The sequence below is a fragment of the Buteo buteo genome, chromosome 16 (genome assembly GCF_964188355.1).
Source record: "Buteo buteo chromosome 16, bButBut1.hap1.1, whole genome shotgun sequence".
Lineage (NCBI taxonomy): Eukaryota > Metazoa > Chordata > Aves > Accipitriformes > Accipitridae > Buteo > Buteo buteo.
Genome location: NC_134186.1, coordinates 25,687,050 through 25,701,472, shown reverse-complemented (window position 1 = coordinate 25,701,472; position 14,423 = coordinate 25,687,050). Strand labels below are relative to the sequence as shown.

Sequence of the window (14,423 nt, the reverse complement as noted above, 5' to 3'; positions counted from 1 at the left end):
TCTTCTGTTGGAATTTTCTATTCATGGAACTGGACTATAAATAGGGATATAATATCTTTAATAGGTTGCAGACACCATACTCTTTTCAAATATCCTAACTTTGCTAGAGGCTATAATGACAACAGCGAAATAGCTTAGATACCACTGGGAGCAATTTGTCAGTGCAGTGCACAGGGTCCAGTGTTTTCCTGTTGTAATTAGTGGCTAGTGCATGCTCACTATTACCTGAAGTTACTGTAGTAATTCCAGATTCGACCATATGTCCACTGACTAGTGGAGTATGCACGTGCCTATGTTTGGATAACGCACCTTCTGTAAATTGTTCCTGTTAGTCCTTTGCAATTTATTTCATGTTTCCAACAATTCTTGAACTGGCAGTGTCAGCAACACGTGTTTTTGACATTACTGAGAACACAGACAAGAATGATTTATGCCATTTTTCCCCTTCTCAGATTGAACAGGTATAAAAACTGTCATATGTAGAAAGTCATAGGACAAAGAGAAAGTTTTAGAAAACTTGACTTAGATGGAAGGTGCAAAGATGAGAGTTTTACGTTACCAGAGTTAACACCTTAGGAATCATTCCTCAGTTACTTAAAAGAAACAATTATTTTTCACATTATAAATTCCTTACATAGGAACTCCTGCCCTACACGTTTGTCCAATCTTTCAAATATAAGTACAGCATTTCTTCCTGCTTTGGTGGTGATATTGTCCGTTAACATTTCACACCAAAATTCGTGCTCTATCTTCCTCAATTACAGTCAGTGACAAAAATCCAATTACATTCAAAAGGAAGCAGTATTAAGCTTGATCCAGATAAAACGTATTTTCTCACTTTTACTGGATAGGCTCCAATAGTCTTCAACAATGACTGCTTCAAAATGTTTCAACTGCAGCTTTCATCATTGAGCCACGTGCTCTACCCTACGCTCACCACTTACAGAAGATCAGGGTCATGAGGTGTGACAAACAGCAAAATGCAGAATTTCACAGTGGGAAAGGGCATGCACCGGCACAATGCCTGACCACTATTTGGGTCAAATGTTCTGCTGTGCAGATAAACCAGGTCTTTTGTCAAATCAGAAATAGCAACAGTGGGACAACAGTGGGAGAAGGCAAGATGACAGCAGCTCGCACTCAATGGTACTGTCGCAGCTCTATGAACTCAATGCAAAACTCACACAGTGACTTCATACTTCGCAAGCCAGTATCCCCTCCCAGCCCATGCTTGCTACCCCACACTTCAACATTTCCATTGACTCTGAAACAAAGAACAATATGTTGGCTCTAGCATTAGTGGCAGAAGTCTTCTAGCAATATAAACCATTTCTCTAGCTGTATCTGTCTCCTTGGGCCTTAAACTACATCCATGCATTTGCAGTAAATATGATTTGCAAGATGAATGATGACACATGCCCAGTTTAATACTGGCCCACTGTGCCACCTCTGGAGCTCACAGGCCTGCTACCAGTAACAGTGCCCGGTGCTTTGGCTCACACAGCAAGAACTTGTACCTAAAAAACCCCAAATAATACCTGCCACAACGCTATCAGTACTAACAGCAGGATTGTACTCCTGCTTGTCTTGCAGGTCTGCACTGCATCATGGTCTCACGCTCCATCCAGGGTGTTAAATGCATCACCCAGGAACACGTGGCCTTGAAAACAGCCACACATCTTTGCAAACCTTACATCAGGAATATCCAGAGTCCCCGGATTTGTACCAACAACCAATGTAATAAATTGTTGCTTCTTTGCTTATTTTTCATCTTTTTTTTTTTTTTTTTTAATCCTCACTTTTCCCCCTAAAAGGTCATAGGATTTCACTTGCTTGGTCCTACTTTTAGCTGAGAAACTTTTGCTCGAAATAAAAAAAAAAAGCATATTTGGGGAAGACACCTAGTCTTTGCAAAGGATTGCAAGGAAGCAATGAAAATCACAAAAAGCATTGATAAATTATTCCGTTAAGTTGATAATCTTACCATTACAGAAAAGTGAATCTTTCTTTTAACTGTTTCAAGCTTTCACTTCCTGCTGCTGGATCTTATCTGTGCTTTTTAGGCTAACTGACAGTTTGGCATACCATTTGAAGGTGTGGGGTTTTTTTCTGCCTTGTTGACTTTTGCCTCATGCAGTAACTTGTTAAAAAAAATTCATTTAAAAAATAGGGGAAAGTATTTCCTTGACTACTCCAGTAGTAGTAAGAAATTCTAGTTTCATATGATAGAAATTATTTTCTGCACTATGGTCATCATGACATTCCCTTAATGTATATTATTTTTCAACTCGAACAGGGTTTTGTGCACATTTATGAGGAATAAAAGGGAAGGTGCTTGTTGGATTTGGGGGAAAGCAAACCTGTAAAAAAAAAAGCAAAAGACTTGGGCAAACTGGAGGTGAATTCAGTGCTGAAACTAACTTGAAGCAAATAAACAAACAATGGGTCAGATTATTTCATTGGTAGAATGCAGCAAAAAGCATCTTCTTACTCAAGAGTGAGTCAAAAAAAAAAAGATCTAGAGATACATTAAATTACGATATTTCCTTGCTTATCACTTCCAATACCTGAAGATCCCAGCGTAGCTGTCAAGAGCCCTAGTTTCAGATAGGAAGCGTTCCTCCAACCCAACAAAAACTTCCAACTAGGAAGAATGCTAAGCACGTCCTCACGAGCACCATCAACCCTTCTAGGATACAAACACAATTGCTTTGGTAGGACACAAACCCTGGTGGTGTTTCTGTAGGCAGGAAGAGAACCCCATGTGTTTTCCTAAACTTTTGGGCCAGACCAAGCAGCTGACTGTCGCTCTTAATATACTGCTAAATTTAGCTTTCCTTACACCTTATATTTTTACTATGTAGAAGAAATTTAAGCTTGAAAAGAGATACCATTTACAAGGCAAATTATAAAACACCTGAACTCAGCAACTTTCACCTCAGCATTAATGTATAGGCTGTGAGAGACGACAGTACACAATTTTTTGTCAATAGCATAATGATTTAAAAGCCTTTTCCCCAGGGCATGGCATCCTTTCCTAGCTGAAAGGGCAAGCTTAGATATTGCAACATTAAGCAGCTGATGAATGACCTTGTTGTCACACTTGTTTTAGGGATTGATCATGTCCAATTAATTCCTAGAAGAAATCAATTGTTCTTACCTAGCTCATTTACATTAATAAGAAAATATTAATGACTTCACTGTCTATAAGTATTGGAAATAGAGGTTGCATTTACATTTCAGCTTGATGGTGTTTCAAGAGGATTCATTATCTCCTCCTATGAGAGGAAAAAACCCCCACAATTTTCCACAGCTATTCAGCATTAAAATCAAGCATTTCTCTATGCATTTAACCGACAATTGGATCATATAACAATTAGTCTTGTATTGCTGGCTTATTTTTATGGGAGTAATTTTTATAATACACAACAGAAAGCACATAATCATTTTCTTCCATTGCTAACTTTACGTTGAGAGAAGCACTACATACAGAAACTCAAGACCACAATTACGATTTCCTGTTCAGATAGTCATATAGTCTAACACACCATAAGAGGAACAGGGATACAAATGTGCAGGTAAAAGTAGTTCATATCATTTCATTCCTGGAAGCGATCCTTAGGAAAACATTCATACTGAATCTTTGTGGTGGGATTTAAAACTCATGACGACTGCCAAAAACTTAAATAACGCTTTATCAGATGCTGGGATTAGCCTCTTTGTGAGCTACACACTATGAATAGCCCATGTCCAAGCATTCATCCTGGACTTTCTTCCCAGAGGGAGAAATATAATAGGAAGGTGCATTTCAAGACAAAATTCAGAATTTGATTGCTATATTCTCTGTTCAGTGCATACTGCTATCATTTCTGGTAAAATGTCCTAGTTAAGGGTTACAGTAAATTGATCACCTAATACTACAGGAATTTATCATGTAATAGAAAAGGAATTTAAGAGCTGAATACCTAATATTATTAATAAAACAGGTCTGTGGATAGAGAGAGTTAGGGGATACAGTTTATATTATTACCTGATCCTACACTAAATTAAAGAGCTGGTAAAATCAGAATTGCAAGGACAAAATAGACTCTCAATGGGATTTTTCAACTGGAAACTTCTAAGTGGGTAGCACAACAGTGGGTATTTACCCCCTGCATCTCTTCTGCCTCTAGAAACAGCCCACGAGCTTGGACTCTCCCCTTGGATCAGAAGCCCAAGCCCATCTGTGCAGAGAGACTCTGCTGCCACCCTCTGTGGTATCTGAGATGATTCAAACACTAACTGTAAATAAAATGCCAACCACTCCAATTAAACATTTAAGGACAAAGATCTCTAGCTGTGAAAGAACTGACACAATGAATAACTATTAGGATATAATTACATATGAAAAGTAACATCATTAAGTCTAAGGTATTGGCACACAAGGAATTAAAGTGGTGTTGGTACATGAATGACTTCAATATTGAAATAGTAGCTATGTTAAGCAGCTTAACATCTTCTGGGGCTACATTTGAAAAATGATAAAAGAGAATGCATCTTAACTATGTGTTTATCTCTGCTCTAGTTCATTGCTGCAGACATCTTTTTCTCTGAGACATTTAAAAAAGTATATAGGTAAGGGAGAACAAACGTGTAATTGTTTCCAGGTTGTCTATCATCTCTTAATCCAAAACTCAGTACAGGCACATAACTGATTAATACAGAATGATGTGTTTGGTCAAAATAACATTTAATCCCTCATGAGACAGATACAATACCGAGAGCAAACAGCTTGTGAGAAGGATTTATATTAATTATTAACAGATAAAAGGCTACTTTTCCTGACCATACTTGTGCTTGTTCAAGTCTATTTTATACCAGGGCAGACAGGATATTGTTCTTTTGCTCTCATCTCTGCAAGAGCAACATCTACTTAAATGAGCAGAGTTTCCTACCCTGCACACACAGCTACATTTCTCATTCACTACCTTAATATTCTCACATGTTAAACCATTGATCCAAGTGGTCATTAGGGAACACAGAGGCTGAGTGCTTTAGCAGAGCAGCCAAGATCAAATCAAAAGTCTTCTGTTTTTATTTTTTTTTTAATCACAACATTCATAGATCCAATGCTGACCCCAGCAATAGCAAAGGCACTCAGTTTTGGTGAAGGGGAAATGTAGCCGTTCTCCAGGACCTTCAGAAGGGAGCAGTTTTCTCCCTTTTCTCCTCACCATCTCCACTTGCATTTATTTATTTTTCTGTAACTCTGCCCATCAAACTGAACAAGCTTCTCAAACAGATGATTCCTGCACCACTGCTCTTTGCTGTATTCCGCGTGGCAATGGTGTAGGGCCTTCGCTAGCACTCTGCAACAGGTCATTCATCCAAACTGTTCACAACAAATAAAATTTAGCTTTAAATCTTCCATTTTTCAGAAACAGCAGAACTAATTAGCCATACAACTTTAACTTAGCTTTCTAGTTAAACAGTACCTGAAACTACTACTGCCATATGATCAAAATATTAGTCTGTCTTCATGACCTAAAAAAAGATTCTCTTACACAGAAGGGGGGGGGGGGGGGGGGAAATCACTCATCATTGTCAATGAAGAGCAAGAACATTAGATCCTTATTCACCTGAGGGGTGGGGGAAAGAAACCTTGCGTGCAAAACAAGAATTCATTTTAATGGATTGTTGGACTTGAAATTCAGAATGTCCAGTTGAAATGTAACACGTGTTCTTTCAGTCACAATCAGGCTCATATATTCATTTGGATGGTACCAATCTGCTTATATTTTTTTCCTAAATGAACAATTTATTCTACAGCATTTATCCTTATGCTAGTATCTGGATACATACCACAAATTACTAGAACACAATTTGTTTTCTTCTAGATTTTGCTTAGTACAGTTATTACAAGGTAACAGACATGTCACAAGAAAAATAAGAAAAAAAGCAACTTAACATCCAGACATCTCCTACTATGTCACTTGTGGAGAGTTACAGTACTGTTTGACAAAAGGCAAAATGTTTTCCCTTTACTACAAAAAAAAAAAAAAAATCAGTGGTAGAAAAAGCTATCCATCTTAGCTATCTAATGGGCAAGTAAAATCCTGATTCATTTCACAATCCTTACCAATCTTCTGAAACAGGAATATAACAGTTTTTTCAATCATCATTTTAATAGAGAACACAGCGGAGATCTGTTTCTCTTTATTAGTAAAAAAGGGAAGAAGGTGGTAGGGGAAGAGGCTGCAGTCTGTCATTTCTAATATCTTACCTCCCATGACAGTTGAGATGGTTTAGGTCAAGAGTTTTCAAATTTGGGCTGCAAACCTCAGCATACAAATACAAGCTCCAAATACACAGACGGAGGAGGTTATAGACATCACGCTTGTTCCTTTCCTGTTTACACTTTTATTAAAAAATGAGTTCCAAAAAATTTTAATCAAGTGACATTTGCACGGCTACCTGGCAAACTCAATGAGCATGCTGAAATAATAGGGGATGTGGACTGGTGCATTTATTTCAATAAATGCCATATGGATTTTGGAATTTGGTAATCATGGATCTAGCACTTCTTTATAACGTATTTGGGACAGATTAGAACATTTTTGCAAAATTGCTATAACCAGGTGCTTCTGCCTCACTAAGGCTAAACCACCTTTTACTATTCAGGTTTACTATAAAGAGGACAGAATTGGAAATCAAGTACATATGGTCTACACTGCCCAATCTCTTGCCTGTCCCTTCCCAATTATTGCTTTACTTTCTTAATGAAGTCACACTGAAGGGCCTATTACTTCCTAGCTACTCCAGTAGAAGATTCTGTAGCTGTACTTTGCTAGTAAAAGACGTAATGATACATTACTTGGAAAGAAGACATCTGTCTTTGTTTAGTGAATTTTATGAGAGAAAGCTTAAGTTTATCAAAAAGCAAGACTTGAAATAGTGCAAGTATCAACCCCCTACAAGCATCAGATTTATTCTAGAAATAGTTAAAAGCTGCTAAGAGACTTAACTCATGGTCAACATGCTGAGTACATTAGGAAACACACCCACCCTGACAAGCAAAACCAAGACTTAACCCTCATTGAAATTTGTCACAGACACTCAGGTACCTGGGAAAAGAAGTTTTTAAATAGTTGAGATCAATTATCCCTCACTAAGAAAGGGAATGCCAGCAGCTTCTACCCAACTTTTCCCATTAGATCTCCATGCAGAAGAAGGAGCACTGATAAGGATTGTTTTGTTACTATAACATTTGTAACATTACTGCAACATTTGATATTTACCCTTAACATAGAGCCAGGGAGAAAGGAATGACTTCAACTAGTATCTTTGGGTATATCATTCATCAGGATCCTCTGATAGCAAAAAGTATTCTAACAGACAAAAAACCTTATGCCTGTTAAAAGCGTTAAGAGCAAGTTCAAGTGCAGAGTTTCCATACCAAATGCCAAAACTACATAACACAAGGAACTGTGGCTAGACAACATAAGTTCAAACTTCATGCTTTATACTTCTAGCAGCTTTAAACACTTATAGACAGTGTTCATATTTCTTTCAATACCACAGAAATACTGACTCAGTCCTGAGGTCCACTGACATGGTGCAGTCTTTTAAGACTGACCACCACCACAAGATCCATGGTGGGGGGAGGACACACAACCCCTTTTAAGAAAGAGCAAGACAACTGCCACAGCTGTAGCTTTTAGAATATGTTAATCTGCAGATCTCCATAACTTCATCGCCTCACTAACATGATATAGCAAGAAATCCAAAGAAAACAGTCATATCTTTGATAGGAGATTAGCAGCATGTCCTTCTAACTATTTAAAGCGTGCTACCCCCGAGTATCTCTTTTGTTTTAAAAGAGGGGGAAGAACACGAACTTATGTATGTCTACAATTATTTCCATACAAGTTAAAACAGGCATTATTTCTTTTCCCAGATAAGCAATTTCATCCCCTTGTACTTTCCCCAATGAAATTGTTGCCATTTCAAAATCACAAGATCCTTCCCACTCTAGTTTTGTGGTACAGAAATATCTACCACAGGTGTATACACTATTTTATGTTGTAATACAGACTATTATTCTAATTAGCTTCAATCCAGTTTACACTTTTTAATATCATTTGCTTTTTTAAGCTTATAAGCAGAAGCAAAGCACCTTCTAACCCTTCCTAAAGGGACTTCAGCAACAGAAGAGAGAGAGATGTCTCAACTGATCTTGAAACTATAAGACTATGGGCTACAGAAACTCCTTGACAGGTACTCCACACAAAAGATTAATGACGACCTCTTTCTGTGGTATTCACATACATTTCCCCCATCTTTCTCAACTACTGAGTTTATTATACTGCTTGCTTTTGGTAATATGAGCTTACGGAGCTAAATACACATGAACATGTTACCTCTGCATTACAATACTCATTTTAAATGACAGTGATAAGGTAAGACAGAAACCACCCTGATCAAGTTTTGTTCACATAAACCGATTAAACATAAAATGAAGAAACAAATCCTGTCATTTAATAAAAAAGTTTGTTGTCCACTCACTTTTCTGTTCCACAAAACACAAATAAAAATCATGTAACAGACTATGGAAAAGGGAAGAAAACCACACAGAACACCCTACATTTTACTGCAGTTTTCTTAGGAAATACTTGCATATTATCATATAATACAGCAACTAATTAAGCCTTCTAATTCTAGAACTTTTCAATAAGCTTTCCAGTTGGCTTTCTCTCACCTTCGCTTGGACCTAGGGGTTAAGTCGTGTGCAAGCGCTATAGAAGCATGCAAGTGGCCACCAGAACAGACACCCCAATGGAGACAACCACTACTAAATGAACCCTGAATTTGGGGTTTTTGTGTTTGAAACTCCACCTTCCCTTTGAGCTTTTGGTCAGCCTCCAGCAGTTAGAGACACAACTACCATGACCATATCGAAACTGTAATATTTTCTAAACAGAAAACTATTCTATATTTGAAACAGAAAGCATTTCTTAATTTTATTCGGTAAGCAGCAAGTACTGAAAAGAGAGACATCTCCTGCAGTGGACAGAATTGACAGCTCAATTACAAGAAAGCACCGGGCCTCCCTAAAAGACTTCACATGCAGTCAGAAACAGTGTGATCTGCAGTCACAACAATGCTTGGTTTTCAACCTCATCGAGATACGGTTTTCTTGCCTTTCATATCAAATAGATTTAAGTAGATTTGCTGGATTTCAGAAGTTCTCATGTTGCTTTTGGGTTCATTTGTTGGCGCTTCGCTTCTTTCCTCAGATATTCCTCCATTTCCATCAGTAAGTCAGTCCACACACTCAGGCCACAGACTGTAAAGTCTCCATCCTGTGCCTTCAGGAGTTTCAGAGCAGCTTGGGTCTGCCCCCTGAGCAGTGCAGATCCCTGACAGAGGCAGGTGAAACGCTCCCTCAGCTCCTCCCAGGACAATTCAGCTTTGTCAAGACAACTTTTAACCCACCGTCCCTGCAAGGGGTCATAGAGCAAGTGGCTTCCCCAGCCGGTTAAGAGGTCCAAATAAGCTCTACTGAACTGGGAATAGTGACCAGCTAGGGAGGCAAGAAGAGAGCCTGGGAGAAAAAGGCAGAAGGCAGACAACCGCTCCAAGTTCCCCAGCAGCCAGGAAAGCAGGAGCCCGGCAACGCCTTCATCTCCCGTTGCACTCGCCTGGTTTCCGTCTACGCTCTTCCCATCCTGACCCCCGTCTCCGGCCTGCTCAGCATCACTCCCCGGCCTCAGCAGCAGCAGCAGAGCTGCCGCCACCACCTCGAAGGCCCGGGGCTGGGGGAGCTCCTCCAGGACACCGGACAGCCAGCGCAGCCGCCCCGCGGCCTCCCCCGCCGGCTCGGCCTCCCGCACCTCCTCCCGCAGCCGGCTCAGCAGCAGCTGCGCCTCCGTTCGCGGCTGCGGCCCCATCTCCTCCGGGGCCCGCGGCGGACCGCCGGGCAGCGCCAGCAGGCGGGAGGCGGCCTTCCGACGGGCGAGGAGCGCCAGGCTGCGGGGCTCGGGGCCGGCCTCCGCGCCGGCAGGCTGCAGCAGGCTGTGGATGAGGCGGCGGCAGGCGGCGGGAGGCAGAGCGCGGTTCTCCAGCAGCGCCAGGCCCAGCAGCTGCGGGCAGCGTCCCAGGTGGGGGAAGCCGAGCGGAGGGCTCGGCTGACCCCGCCGCAGCCGCCGCCCCAGGGCCTCCCGGAGCCGAGGCCGGGTGCGGAAGCGATCGTGGAGGTGCTGGAAGTACCGGCCCCACTCTAGCGCCCTGTCCAGGGTGAGGGCGTCCCAGTCCCGCACCAGCGCGGAGCGGGAGACGGCGAGGAGCGCGGGCAGCTGCTCCACCTGCTCCAGCACGGCCTCCATGGCGGGCCGCCCCGGCCTTGGCGCCACCGGTTTGAGAAGAAGTCCCGCCTCCCGCCGGGAACCGCAGCCAATCCGAACCGGGGAGGGAGGGGATTTGTAACCCTACTGGCTGACTCTGACGTCAATCCGATGGCGGATTGATTTGTCGTTAAAGGAGACTTTGACCGCCTTCCTGCCTCAGTCGTTTGTGTTTAATCCCTCAGCGAAGGGCGGGGGGGAATTGAGCCGAGTTAAAGCGTTAAAAACCGAGGATTAAGAAGTTAAAAAAAAAACCACCCAAACCCACACAAACCCTAAGAGCCTTAGAATATGCCTTAGAATAATATTCCTAAATACCCCTTAAAAAAATGACACTCCTCAGCAGCAAACATCCCCTGCCCCGCATTTGGGGGTATTTCCCGATTTCTGTGGTACACCCCATCCCTGGAGAGAGGCCATGGCCGAGCCTTAGAATACGCCTTAAATAATGTTCCTAAATACCCCTTAAAAAAATGAAACTCTTTAGCAGCAAACATCCCCTGCCCCACATTTGGGAGTATTTCCCGATTTCTGTGGTACACCCCGTCCCTGGAGGGCGGCCATGGCCGAGCTCAGCACCCTGCTAGGGCCGAACCCTGCTCTGCCCACACGGCTGGGCTCGCCCTACTGACCCACTGATTAATGGCTTCGTAGCTCATTAGCAGTTCCCCAGGGTACCTGGCTTTCCTCAGGTACCCATGCCAGGCCTCTGGCTGCCTGCAGAGGTAATGGCTGACACCTACCTTGGCCTTCTGGGCGCTGCCACAGGCAGGGTTTCCCACACGGACCAAGCCCACAGACAGTATGGTGGAAATGTGCTGTAATTGCTCCTCTCTGTAGCAAGGAGAGGCGACCCCTTCTCCCTTTCCCACCTCGGCCAGCTGAAGGACAGTTTTAGACGGCAGGATAAGGCTATTAGGCACAGCTTGCAGGATGCAGCCTGCCTGTTGGTTGTGACTTCCCGGCTGCTTCCCTCACGCCCGCTGCCTCAAGCGCTCAGCCGGGAGATGGGTCTTTTCCCTCCATCCTCGTCCCCACGACAGACCTGCCACGCTCTACGTTCCCTCAGGGTGGGGAAGACAGCAGGCCCACCCGGATTCCGGCAGGTGCCCCCTGCGCCTGAGGGGGTGAAGCAGTGTCGGGATGGCGGCGGGGCGCCGGAGCTGGTAGGTTTGGGAGCTGCTGGGTGCTCCTCAGGGAGTTCGTGAGCCCCGTGGCATAATCCTGGCCACTGAGCCGGCACGGAGGCAGCGGGGAGTCCTGGCGAGAGGCCGGTGCCGTCGGCTGGGCCCGTGGGGAGGCCTTCCCTCCTCACCCACGCCTGGCAGGACACGGCCCCGCGGCCCACCGCTTGGGTGACAGGAGCGAGGGGCCACACAAATCCCGCGGCCAGCCTGCCTGAGCAGCTACTTTGGTAAGGGATTCTGAAAAGCAAGAGCAACACCGGGCAGAGTAAATGGGGTTTGACTGGAATTTATTGCAGGAACCGGCAACAGAAACCGAACCGTAATGCTGTCAGCTACAATACTGTACGGCAAACCGCAATGCTCTTCCTCTTATGCGGAACTCGTGTTTTCTTCCACACATCTTAGTGCTGGAAATGGTTTCCCCCGGGTTTGTTATCTAAATGAATTGCATTTGGGGGTGATGGAGTAAGCGTGCATAGACTCTCAACAGCAAATATTCTTTAGCTCAGATAGTAAGGGACACAACTCTTATGGCCTCTGAGTTACACCAGAGTTCAAATTAACGTGGGTGAAAGACAAGAAAGAGGCCCACAACTTGCTTCTATTGCTTTTTCTTTTCCACTAAGGGAAACTGCAGAGGGTGAACAGAGCCACTGAACGCATTAGTCCTGTGCCTCGCTAGGAATGTGCTCAGACCTTGTCCCCTGACCACAGACCCTTGCCCTAAAGGTAGCTGCTAGCTGTTGGTGACTGGCTTCTCTAAGTCACATCATACTTCCAAAATAAAGCAAAAGAGAAAATAAGAAAATTCTAAGTAAGGGTTTAGATACTAGTGTCCCCTCTTCAAACCCTCTCCTGGACTGCCCTGGATGGTTGTTTAGGAAAGATCTTTCTCAAGTACTCTCAAGAAAACAGACCTCTCGTCTGAGATCTTAACTCTATTTTCATATTTCAGTCACTATGTAAAAAAACATGGAGTAATAGACTTGATTGTCTAGATCACCTGTAGGTTAAGGGCCTAATACAGGAATTAGAGTGAAATTCTATGGTCCTTCTGGTTGAAGGAGCTCATAACAATCCCTCAATATCTATGAATATACTGTATTCTAAGGTATCATTCTAAAATAGACATTTTTCTCCTGAAAAATGTCTCTTAAGCTTTCTGGTAACTATTTCTGGAGGAATAAACATAAAATTGGATACAGGTGGCTAGAGATTTGTTGCATCATTAACAATGAAATTGCTTTTGTTATTAATAAATTCATACTTATCTATCATCTGCCGTGTGCATATACTCCAAAGCATATTACAAACTAATGTACATTAAAGAGAAGATGGAACGTGCAAACTTTGCAGGTACATACAGTTGAGTGCAACACTTTGGGAGATTTTACTTAATGCTTTTCTTAAATGGAAAAGTGATAGAAACCTGAAGTGGTTGGAATATGATTACATGTTATGTACTTTAGCCTCTCAGTTGGGTTTAACAGAGCATCTCTTGAATTAAGTGCTGCAGCATACGGGAAGAAAACAGTTTCAGTGAGTTCCAGACCCACATTCTATTTTAGTGAGGTGCGTATGCTCCATGTCATGAAGAAGAGATATTTCCCTTTACGTCAGAAAACTTTTCACGAGAAATCTTTCACATTATTGTTCTTTTTTGGATAACATATAGGGCTTTATATCCTGTGAATATCTCTGTATGTTTCAGTTGAAAGAAATCAAATAATCACATTTGCAGCACCAGGAAACTAACAAAAACAGGTTGTGAAAATCTAACCAGACTGGAAAAAACACTGAGTAATATGGTATCTGGAACACTCTTGCATGTGAAGAGAGATGGCCTGTGTGTTCTAATGAGTCTCTGTAGAGCTGACTGAAAAATGGAATTTCCGTTTTACAAAAAACTCTGAATATTTCAGCACTTGGTTTTGTCTCAAATTAGGATGAAAAGTCTAAATATCAGCATTTTTCATCGAGGGGATACAATCTGACAACTCTGTAATGAAATGCTTCATGAAAAAAAGATATTTATGTATTTCTAGGTATTGCAGCTGCATTTGGAGTCTCCAGTCATGATGGGGCACAGTTGATGCATATAATGAAAAATAGAGCCTGATCCGAAGAACTAGTGGATTGCTACATAAGATAGCATTAGAAGATGAATTCAAGGAACAAACGAAAAAAACAAGGTAAAACTGAGACAGTTATGATTCATGTAATAATTTATTACACTAAAATAGCCCTTAAAAATAGTAATTCTTTTTCTACACTCACCATTGAAGGAACTCCCTTTCTACTCCAAGTTTTGTGTTATTATTTGAGAGCCTAGCCACTCTCAAAATGTGTTTTGGGATCTTCCACTGTAACACTTGAATCTATTTATCTGTTGATTGATCTGCTGATGCTGGTGCCAGGTAGTAATCAAATGAAATTGAACAGGTGTGGTTCTTTCTCACAGGCAAATTGTTTTCTTATAACTTTTAAGTGCTAGTGCTGTCTCTTCTATGATCAGTCTTACTTCTAGCTTGAGTAGCCCTAGGGTTTTTCCTACCAACAGCAAAATTACTGAACATGAAGGTTTGCATTTTGTAGTTACTATCTATCGACTTATGCTAAGTCTGTTGCTACCTGATAGTATTACTGAATCATGTAGACATTGTTTAAAAGTATCTGTCTGCACAGTGCTGAGTTATTTTTCTACCTGGGGAACATCTATGGGATAGTGGGGAGATACTAAGAAGGTAAGCACTGCAAGACTGAGGAGGTGAGGTAGAGAGTTAACGTTGGGGAAGGGGATGGGAAAGGTTGGGTCAGGATGTCAGGAGATGCGATAAGAACACACCTATGGAGG

The 14,423-nt window shown here is 42.3% G+C and overlaps 1 protein-coding gene across 1 annotated transcript; it reads right to left on the bottom strand.

Annotated features, from left to right (window-relative positions):
• Positions 1-8,316: 8,316 nt before the first annotated feature.
• FANCF (FA complementation group F) lies at positions 8,317-10,379 on the bottom strand. The gene has a single exon (XM_075047115.1). It carries the CDS (start codon positions 10,362-10,364, stop codon positions 9,228-9,230), a length of 1,137 nt encoding a protein of 378 aa, XP_074903216.1. The 5' UTR covers positions 10,365-10,379; the 3' UTR covers positions 8,317-9,227.
• Between the last annotated feature and the right edge of the window lie 4,044 nt (positions 10,380-14,423).

Coding starts and splice junctions, on each gene's coding strand:
- FANCF (XM_075047115.1), bottom strand. CDS start 10,364: ATGGAGGCCGTGCTGGAGCAGGTGGAGCAGCTGCCCGCGCTCCTCGCC.